The 11,109-nt window shown below is 36.8% G+C and overlaps 1 protein-coding gene across 3 annotated transcripts in view; it reads right to left on the bottom strand.

Moving 5' to 3' along the window:
• Nucleotides 1–3,198: 3,198 nt before the first annotated feature.
• Nucleotides 3,199–11,109, bottom strand: part of LOC123540543 (repetitive organellar protein-like) — a 326,476-nt gene continuing 318,565 nt past the window's right edge. For 2 of the 3 annotated variants that reach the window (XM_045325637.2, XM_045325639.2), the window contains 5 exons: nucleotides 8,209–10,204; nucleotides 7,613–7,743; nucleotides 5,530–5,599; nucleotides 3,865–3,918; nucleotides 3,199–3,589 (listed from right to left, as the gene is read on the bottom strand). In XM_045325637.2, the coding sequence (XP_045181572.2) occupies nucleotides 3,489–3,589; nucleotides 3,865–3,918; nucleotides 5,530–5,599; nucleotides 7,613–7,743; nucleotides 8,209–10,204 (2,352 nt within the window). In that variant the 3' untranslated portion in view covers nucleotides 3,199–3,488. The remainder of the gene's footprint in view (nucleotides 3,590–3,864; nucleotides 3,919–5,529; nucleotides 5,600–7,612; nucleotides 7,744–8,208; nucleotides 10,205–11,109) is intronic. The other variant, XM_045325638.2, reaches the window with a different exon arrangement.

Genomic DNA, 11,109 nt, shown 5'->3' with positions numbered 1-11,109 from the left:
TCTATTGTCAATGTGATCTTGGCCTCTGACCTACTGAACTCAAAATCAATAGGGGTCATCCGTTGGTCATGACAAATCTCATGATCCTAGGCCCAAGAGTTCTGCAGTTATCATCCGGAAACCGATTGTTCTACAGACCGACCAACATCAACCATCAAACAAAAAAATAAAAAATAATATACTTCTCCTCCTTCATAGGAGGGCAATTAATTTTCAAATTAGAAGATGTCCATGTCTCCCCCCAATGCATAGTCGTAATAGGCAATAAGTCAAAAGAGGACAAAGAGACACTAATGGTTGGCTGCAATAGAGATAATCTACTTGGCATGTCTAATCTCTCTATGAAGTTTCAAAATTCTGGGTCAAGTGGTTCTCAAGTAAACCGTTTTCCATGTTCAGGCCCCTGTGACTTTGATCTTTGATCGAGTGAGCCCAAAATCAACAGGGGCCGTTACTTTGCATGTCCAATCATCTTATGAAGTTTCAACATTCTGGGTCAAGTGATTATTGATCCAGAAAGAGTTTTTCCATCTATGAATATATTATACATAAATTACATAGATAAAAGACACTTCAACCAAGTATCTCGGTGTAGACATCCAGTCCAATCCGTCATGGAATTACCATATAAATCGCATAACCAAAAAAGCTAACAACATGCTGGGCTTTCTTCGTCGTAATCTTCAGTATGCTTCGACAGAAACTAAAACAAACGCCTACATTACCATGCAGGATCCAACTTAGAGTATTGCGCAGCAGCATGGAAAAAAAACAAAGACAAATATCAAACAGGGAATGCCACGTACCAAAAACGCAGCCTCCCCAAAACGAAACCCACAGTACGCAGACGCGCACACCACAAACACACACACACATACACGCGCTCACACACCCATATCAGAAAAAACAACATCAGATCGAAATGGTACAGCATCGAGCCGTCCGATTCGCACTCAATCATTATCATAATACAAGCAGTGTCTCCTCCATGCTCGATGAACTTGGCTGGAAAGCTCAAGAAGCTAGGTGGACTAAACTTCAACTCGCAATCCTCTACAAGATCTATCACAACTTAATCGACATCCGAGCAGATGCATACCTCAGACAAAGGACTTCCATGACCAGATCTAAGCACCAGTTTCAGTTCCAGCTTTACCAACCATCTAGCAATCAGTTTAAATACAGCTTCTTCCCGAGAACCATACGACAGTGGAACGCACTACCAGCCTCAGTTGCCGAGGCTCCCTCCTTGGCACACTTCAAGAGGGAGCTATCTATCCAACCCTTCTAAATGGGGACTTTCCTCCAGTTGTGGCATTTTCAATGATAAGACTTCTGAGCTGTGCCGGTGGGTACATTGTCACATATTGAAGCGTATAAATGTAATTTACTTTTAATGCAAATATCATAATTATAATGAAAAGGTAATGCCAGAGACAGTGATCTTACCTTCACATGTATATACAAATACCAAGGAATTAATAAATACGGACTTATTTATTCAATAAAAAATAGTAAAATGAATTAATCATAAAGGTGGAATTCACTGTTATTGCAATGTAACATAATTGGGATAACAGCGCTAGTAACTAGTGTTTCATCTGTAGTCAATTCATGTATAAGTTCTGCATAAGCCGGTGTTTGGGGCGTGAGTGGTGTTGCACGTTTCATTACCTCTCATTAACAGAGTCGTCTATCATTTTGCTTAATTACATTCAATTCTATCAAATAATTCCATCATATTTCATTTCCCTTGATAAGTTTTCAAGTCAAATCGACACTGCCGCGTCCAAAATCGGACCCGTAACGTATGATCTCGGACCAAATGGAGCTGGGCGCTACGCTTTCCTCTTTGACTGCATCGGACGGAACAGGTGGGGGACTATGACAGGTAGTTCTTAAATCCCACCAGAACCGAGCTATTTTGATTTCTGTCTTTTGGCCTCTATCGTCGTGCCCTTGAGGGTGTTTCCCTTCTTGTTCTGTCTTCTGCAAAGGAATTGAGCACATGCGTTTTAGCTTCATAAGATTGCTTTTTACATAACATACAAGAATGTTTGTGTTTTACATAACATGCCTTCCGTTACTATTGCGTATGTTAGGATTTCACCTGGCAGGCATAACTTTTATTTACACTGCCCTGTGACTTTGAAACATGGTGGTGGTGGTGTGTAGGTTGTGGGGTGTGTGTGTGTGTGGGGGGGGGGGGGGTAAAAGTGAACCGAGAACCATAAACCGGTTTAAGCTCCCCAGTGGGTGTTTTGTCACTGACCAATAAGACGGAGCACCGCTGTGTTCCTTTTGTCCTTGTGTGTTTGCTTTGTGTGCGTGTGTGTTGCTTGTATGTTATCGTATAACTTAGCAGAATATTGAAAAATTGTTACTGAAGTGATCTGTTGCTTACAATTAACCGACCGGTTTGCTGATGTCAGAGCAATTGTATATCATTTCCTATAATGCCGAGAGAATGGCTACAAACTGTCAACCCGCATTGTCTTTCGGAGAAATGTCCGGCAAGCTGAAACATTCAGGACCTATTCGTCAGCATTGTGCGCATAAAAAGCAAGTCAACATGTTAGAAGCTATTTGAAGACAATTTAAGCAAGGTAATGTGTTTATAGCAAAGCTGGATAATACATTTTAGTAAACTTATTACTTGAGAGCAAAGAAGCAACAAGGCAAAGTATAAAATAACAGACAAGGTTTAATTGGTCTGTGTACCTATTGGCCTGGGTTGTGCAGGTGTCGTCTCGATGAGGCTAACAATTGATGCTGGTTTTATGAAAATGCTTCTATTGGGAAAGAAGATACAAAGCGAACACAAATTTGAGCTGTTTAATCTTCGATGGAATGCATGGCCATCATCTGCGATCCTGGTCTTAGAACTGTGTGACTGAAACATAAGTTTTGCTCACCATCTGAGTTTGAGCTTTTGAAGCAGGTTTATGAGGTCGGTCGGACAATAATGGACAGAATCATCAAACTACTACCCGGTATATCACTCTTTCTTAGCCTTTAGCCTGCTAAAATTCTAAAATGGATTGGTCTTTTATTCAATTCGGGCAGTACCATTTATTATTTGAAGTGATGTTCACGGGTGTGCAGGACAATCTTGGTTTGCATTGGTCGCAAAGGCAGAATCACTTGCCGCCAACAGGGTAAACTTTAAAAGGTTATACACACTGTAACAAACAAAGGTAACTTTCTATAATTAATTTTTAATAAAAACAACAACTGTTTCTATAACATGATCACTAACTCGAATCAAACAATGCAAATCAACACTTTTTCCTAGACTAAACAAGAACAAAATGTTTTAAAATCAATAGGTGCATAGATTAAGTTACAAAACAGTGCCGGTTAATGTTTTGTTTTAAATAATTCTCTGTCACTGATACAGATTGGAGAAATGGTGAATGACTAACAAACAACTTTTGACTTGTCAGAATACACTATTTATCCACTGCCATACCATGATCAAAAAGTGCTCACTTGTCCTCGGGAGTATTTTCATCTTTATCATAATCCTTGTTCAAAACATATTCATTCCATGTTACATTTCTTGATTTCCGACTGTTCCTGCTTGTCCCTAAAATCAAATATGAAGCTATTTTAGTGTAATATTAAACTTTTTATCTTGGTCACATAGGAGAGCCATTATCTGACTTTTCGTTCAGATATGCTGTGCTTTCAAATCAACTGTCAAAAAGGAATTCAAGAAACTGTCAGTCACATAACTTGCTACTGAACTTGGTAGTTTATAATACAATTGGCTTACTGTAAGGAAGTTAGGGTATTTATTTTATTATACTTTCTGGTACTGATATAAGAAAATATAAATGTAACCATGAAGCACATATTTACCTTTCAGTATGCCTTTTGGAGTTCTTCCCCTTGGACTAACTTTCCTTCCGAAGTCTATAATGATTAAAAATATTATTATTATTTTATATTCATACCACATTTATATAGCACTCTTTTCATGCACATGTTCAAAAGTGCTTTACAGAATAAACTGCAAACAATACAAACACATACGCATTCCACATAAACAAAAATCATGAACGTAAAACATATAGATCGATACAAGGAAATTCATTGATACAATCATCAAAGACGCCGCTGTCGAGTGTTATGTCTGAAGTACATTTACTGCAATACGAGAAATTACCTAATCATTACTGTATTAGACTGACTGGTTACAAATTATCAACACAATATATGTTATAAACTGTTAGAAACAGTCAAGAATAAACATGATAAAGAAGTATTACCATGCAATACAAATCCTTCACCTACAATGACCTTGACATTGCAAGTAGGTGATCCTTTTACATACAAAATTAAATTAATTATTTCATCAGCTAAGGTCAGCACCTGTGGAAAGTTCTGATATGCAGGCACATGTGTATGAAGTTTCACATAAATGCAGTTTGTTTGAAAATGAGGAAATGCTGAAAGTTAATTATTTCACAGCTGGTTCACAGAAACCATTATCTTTATTATCATAATGTAATGAGTGTTTTCTATTCACTGATAAAGTTTCATGTGATCTGGTAAATTAAATGTCATTTCCTACAATTTCATTGGATATTTGGAAAACATTGCTCTTTCGGAAAACTTTACTTATTTGTAACCTCGATCCCTTATCAATAAATCGAATAAACATTTTGACGAATGTTTAAATAAAAAAAATAATCTGCTCTACAAATAAGGAGAGGAATGACAAATAACACTGCTTTATATCACATGATAATTTGCATTACATACATTTTTAATGTTTTCTTTTTGCCATTTTTTGTTTATTCACTAAAACCTATTGTGCAATATCGTGGGTCCTTTAACACACTATTCACTGTGTTCTGTTTATTGTTTCGAAACTATTCATTACCATCTTTACATGGTCCAAAATAAAAGTGTATCCCATATTCTCGCTGCCACCTCCTGGCGTCGTCGAAAAACAAGACAAACATACATACATATTTAAAAATATTTAAGTGATCCTAGGATAAAATACTGTTTAACGCTATTTTATGGACAGAAAAAATGTATCAGTCAGTTAATGAAATGTTGTACAAAGAAGCGGGTTTTTAGCAGGCTTTCGTAAGCAGCTAGCATGTGAGCTTCCCTGATCTTGATGGGAAGGGAGTTCCAAAACTTGGGAGCAGTGAACGAAAAGCTGGGATTGCCACACATCATGGTTTTAGTTTTTGGCATAAACAGTGACAGCTGTCTTGTGATCTTAGGTTTCTGACCAGTTTATATATATTTGGTTAGTTTGTTTTGGGTTTAACGCTGTTTTTCAACAGTATTTCAGTTATGTAACGGCTTGCAGTTAACCGAATCAGTGTTCTGGGATTCTGTACCAGTACAAGCCTGTTCTCCGCAAGTAACTGCCAACTATATAGTCCTTTTAAATCTGACACTTTTTCTTTGGCTTATGTCTATTTAGAATAACAGGTTTCATAATATTAACAATCAATGCTTTGACACATGAATTGTGAACAAAATAATGTAACCGTACTATACCTGGCATGCTGATGGTTCCAGGCGATACCATAGAATGCAATGTATTCTTCTGGCTTGCTTTTGGTTGAAACTGAAATAAAAAATGCTTCATGAATTTATATATCAAAGAGGGCTATCAGGTCCCAAAGATGCTCACCTGCTTAAATAATATGTCATGGAACAATGTATCATTAAATGCAACGTTTCTTTCATTCAGAACATTCAGCCAGATATACAAGGGTAAGACCCTGCCAAGACGATTTGAAGTGTAAGCATTTGCACAAACTTGAGAGAATGATTTAGACCAAGTTTAGTCAACATCCATCTGGCCGTTCATTAGTTGTTTTATGGCTTCCATTTGAAGCTCCAATGGGCAATGGCATTCAAGCCAAAACCACTTGAAAACTAACTTGAGAAATGTACATCCAAGGATGGTACAGATCATTGTTGGTGGTTTCATCAAGCAGCTCATGAGAAGAAGTCATTTAAAGGGGTTTTATATTCTTAGCTTTAGTTGCTCTTTCAAAAGGATTAAGCAAAACCATCCGAACAATCTTGGGTGTGGTTCATTCCAGAATGTAATAGAACAAGTTTGCTAAACATCTATAAAGAGGTTAATGAGAAGAAATCATTTAAATGTTAAAGATAAATACATTTAAGGCTCTAATCCATCCTACAGTAAAGTATTTGGCTAAAAGGGAATCTGTCCTTGACCTTTGGCCTAAGGACAAAAGCAAGACAAACGGTTCCTTGTTTGGGCTCTTTAGTAACTTACAGGACACCAGTTAGAAGGTACTGATTTTTCTAATGGAACTTTTTTGCCCTACTGACTATAAAATAACATGTGCCATTTACTGATAACAGGCAACCGTACTATTTAGTTTGAAGCGTGTAGGCCAATTTTATCTATTTACTCTGTTTGATTTACTCACACCAACATAATTAAGGTTACATGGTGTCTATTCAAGCTTTTGCTGGTACAGGAAGAACCTATCATCACATGAAATTTCCTGTAATGCACAAAGACAAAGACATTTTATGTCATCGAACACAAGTTGCAAGAAAATTATCTACAATATTCAAAAATGAAAAAGTTTAAACTTGCCAATTCTAACATGGCTGGATTTGATTGCCAGTTAAACAAAGAAGCAAGTCAAGCTCTGTATATTCTGCAAGAAACTACGGTTGATGCGCAGACCGGTAAGTTTATACATGTATTTTGTTGGGTTTAATGTTGCACCAACACAATTATAGGTCATATGGCGACTTTCCAGCTTTGATGGTGGAGGAAGACCCCCAGGTGCCCCTCCCTGCATTATTTCATAACGAGCAGGCACCTGGGTAGAACCACTGACCTTCTGTATGCCAACTGGATGGCTTCCTCACATGAAGAATTCAATGCCCCGAGTGAGGCTCAAACCCACATCGATGAGGGGCAAGTGATTTGAAGTCAGTGACCTTAACCACTCGGCCACAGAGGCGGCCCGGTAAGAGAGCATTATGATGTCAAAATTCTGCATGACGTCCTGTTATTGCTAGCCCAGCATGATTTTTACCAAAATACTTCATTGAACAAGTTAGAATGAAAATAATTGATGCATTCTTATGGTTTGTGTCTAATTTATCATGGTTCTTCGTTCAGATGCTAAAATATAAAACCACCCGGGCTAACGCCTTCGTGGTTCAATTTAAGCATATCTGAACTCTGAACCATGGTAAATTAGACGACAGCCATTTTGAATGCCTTGATTATTTGTTAAAAAAATAAGCAGAAATCACTTTCTACTTCCTCTTAGAACAACTGATTTTATTAACAACTAGTTAAGATCAAATTCAGAATGGTGATAGTGTTCACCCAACACATACTAGAAACTATCCAGGTGATCACGAGCAAAAACTTTGTAACATTGGTGACATAAAAGTTTCAGCATAATGTTATAAAGTTATTTGAAGTTGTCACTTTTGATAAGAAAATAGAAGGTTGTTAAATTCAAGATCATTTAATTACACTGTTACAAATCAAAGTGATCCATCACTGGCTATAATATCAAATTAAGGTTTACCAGTAACCGTTTCACCTGTCAAGTAAACATGTAGTTTGTACCTGCTGGCAAGATTGTTGCTGAACTGGTTTAATCTTGGCCACAATATCCATGTACTTCTGTAGAAAGTTGGTGCTACTTTCCGTCTTTGTTGGCATATTTAATACCTTTGGTGTGTTAGAAGTTTGTGCTGCTAAAAATATTAAATATCTAAGTGACTAGCCTGACTGATAACTACAAATTTTTATAAAATACTTAAATAGATTCATTTGAAAACAGCAGTTACTCTTTTCAACACCATTCTAGATCAGAAATTGAAACAAATACGTGCCTGCATGAACAATATTATTTGGCACCAACTTCTAGAATATTTCCACACACACATATATAAATACGCTAAATTAACTAGTGTTGCATTCACATACACATATTTCTTTTTTTGTGCAACTGTATTATGTGAAATTTCAGTATAAAGAGAATCACTGATTCTGTAAATTTTATCAGTTCTAAACTCTATACATACAAGAAATTTATCTTTATACCCAAAATAAGGTGGGAAGAAAGAAGTTACAAATGTACTAGTAAGTAAGCAAAACGTCAGAATGTCTACGATAAAAATACATCATTTTAACCCTTGAATTTAGAATCAAGGTAATACCTGTGACATTTGATAACTCTGTAGATGAGTCAGAGGAAGACATTGCACTAGATACTTGTACAATATCATTTTCAGCTGTGACTTGGTTTATCTCTGTGACACCACTTGCAGATGGCCTCCGAAATTTAGGAACACTACATGTTTCATCCATTGAACCAGGCTTTGATGCAGTTATATAAGGTTTATCCAATGTGCTATAACAGCTTCTACACGGTGATCCACACACTAAACTTCCATCGACTGATGCTTGATTTCTTGATAATGTTTCTATTTGTACATGCTCTTCAAAATTCTTGGCTTTGATAGAAACTGAGAATCCTGTTGAATATGAACAAGCTTTATCTTCAGCTTCTTTCATTTGTTGAGAGGAAGTGTCAAACTGCATCAGCATATTTGGAATATTATTCTGATTTTTTATATCAGTCATTTCAGCCGAATCACTTAAAGGCTTAGCAAAGAACACAGGGTGAACAGTGCTTGTAGCTGAATTGTTCAAGCAGTTATCAGTCTCTTGCGGAGTTTCGCTTCCTGATGGGTTATCAGTCTGGGAACTTGACTGTACTTCAAAAGACTGGTTCATAATTTTATTTTTTAACTGTCTACTGCTTTGCTTTCCAAGCTGACCAATGGCAGACTGGTTACTGTATTGACTATCAATACTGATCTCACATTTTTTCACACTGTTGACAACATTCGATGAATACTGACTTTGACTTGGCTCTGTTGTTACAGTAAGGCATACCTGTTCAGCTAAATTTGTCTTAGGATTTAGCTCTTCAGTGTCATTTTTATGCACCTTCTTAACTTCATCTTCAATTTGGAACATGGAGGAATAACTCCTTTGTCTCTTTGGCAATCCTCTATTCCTGTACACAGTTGACTCAGCCATCTTTGGTTGCTTTGGGTAAACTTCATCTTTGTTTAGAAACTTTTCAAACTTCTCTTTACTGATATCAAAATTACTAAACTGATCACTTACAAGCTCTTTCATCAGTTTGTGTTTTTTTGCTTTTGCTTTAGTTATCTTTACAGGTTCTTCTGAAACCTCCCATTGTTGCTTAATTGATTTCTCAATCTCAGTCTTTTCTGCATTTAACACTGTTTCCACACCCTCACTTTTAAGTAATTCACTATGTCTCACATTCTGAGGATAAATATTCATCAAATTACTTTGTTCATAATTTTCAGTTGATGTTTCCTTGCTAGTATGGTCTGAATCCTCATCTTGTGTAAGTTCAATACTGAACTCTTCTGGATCAACAGACACTACTCCAGTAAGGTCTATGCTTTTTTCAATGTCTATCTTGGGTATACTCAATCCTGAAGCCTTTATCTTGTCATCTGGCCCATCTGTTTCTCCCTGATAAACTTTCAATCTGGCTGCCAAATAACCTCTTTCATGTCCATCCATTCCCCTGTCTATCGTTATTGTTGAAGTTTCACTATCTTCATTGCTGTCAATATTTCTAAATTTAAATCTTCCAATGTGACCCTTATCTGCACTGAAGTCGATTCCTGTCACTTTTTCTAAATCCACTCTCCTATTTGTTTCCCTAGACATTGTGTCTTCTTTGACAGTACCTATTTTAGCTTTATTTGCGAATTGTGTAACTGCATTCTCTGAGTCAATTCTCTTTACTTGAACAGTTTCTTTATGAACTATATTTTGTTCCATTGTGTTATAATTAATATTTCTTCCTTTTTCTAAATCTTTTGTGTTAGAAAGATCAAGAGAATCAACTTGTTTGTACTTCACGCTGTTATTGTTTTCATCGCTTATATATTGCAGAACATTATCTTGCACAGTAGGAAGTCCTTCTGATTCCTCATTTACAACTTCTACCTGTTCAGTATGACAACCAACTCTTGCCCACCCATTTTTAAGACTTTTCTCAGTGTGTATTATATTTTTTTCTGTGCTATTTGTGCATTCTGCATTATCAATGTCCTCATATGTTTGTTTGGCAGGTTCTTTAGGTAAAAATCTGTCTTTTTCCTGAAAATGTAATACCGGTACACAAACATATATAAACAACCCTTTTACACAAATATGTATGTGATACTAAACAGTTTATTCATACTTAAGCCAGCCTCCTAGAAACTGCATGATCAAAAGGTTATAATGCACATCCCTAGTAAAAACAAAAGGGCTATGATGGCCCAAGATTGTTCCCCTGAGTTCCAGAGCTGAGTGTGCAACTTTGGAGGAGGACCATATTATGTTCCAGGTGTCAAAAGTTCCAGAGGCAGTAGAAGTTGATTACATAAAAACAGTGTGATAGATGACAAACCATTCAAACACTATATGCTTCTTAGGCCTTTAAAATATGTAGAAAATTCACAAAGGCAATGTTGGAGCAGGCTGAGGGAGTTTTGGAAGGTTTCTTTAAAATGACTGCATCCAGCAGTTAATGAGAAGAAGTTGTTTAAAGGTATTTGTATATTCAGTTCCAGAGGCGCCTAAAAGTGGGCCAAGTGCACCCATTTTAACAAGATTGGAAGAGGACCTTACATTGATGCTACAGACCAAGTTTGGTGAAGATCCATCAAACCTTTCATGAAAAGAAGGCATTTAAAGGTATTTCTATTCCAACTCAAACCGCTCCTAAAAGAGGTCGGGTGCCTCAATTTGAATAAATTTGGGAGTGGGCCTCATAATGATGCTACAGACCAGGTTTAATGAAGATCCATCAAGCAGTTCATGAGAAGTTGTTGAACAAGTATTTATTTACAGTAGCGCTTTCTTGGTCGCAGCAAAAACTTTTGATGTCACCGCACGTTTACCTGACATCATTCTAGCATAAGCGTGTTTTAACAGAGACAGGCATATTAGAATAAAATTTTAGCTCGAGCTGCCTCTAAAAGACGTCAAGTGCACCCATTTAACAAGATTTTGGGAGG

The sequence above is a fragment of the Mercenaria mercenaria genome, chromosome 16, assembly GCF_021730395.1.
Source record: "Mercenaria mercenaria strain notata chromosome 16, MADL_Memer_1, whole genome shotgun sequence".
NCBI classification, from domain to species: Eukaryota; Metazoa; Mollusca; class Bivalvia; order Venerida; family Veneridae; genus Mercenaria; species Mercenaria mercenaria.
The sequence above is the reverse complement of the archived record's forward strand: the minus strand, read 5'-3'. Positions and strand labels throughout refer to the sequence as shown.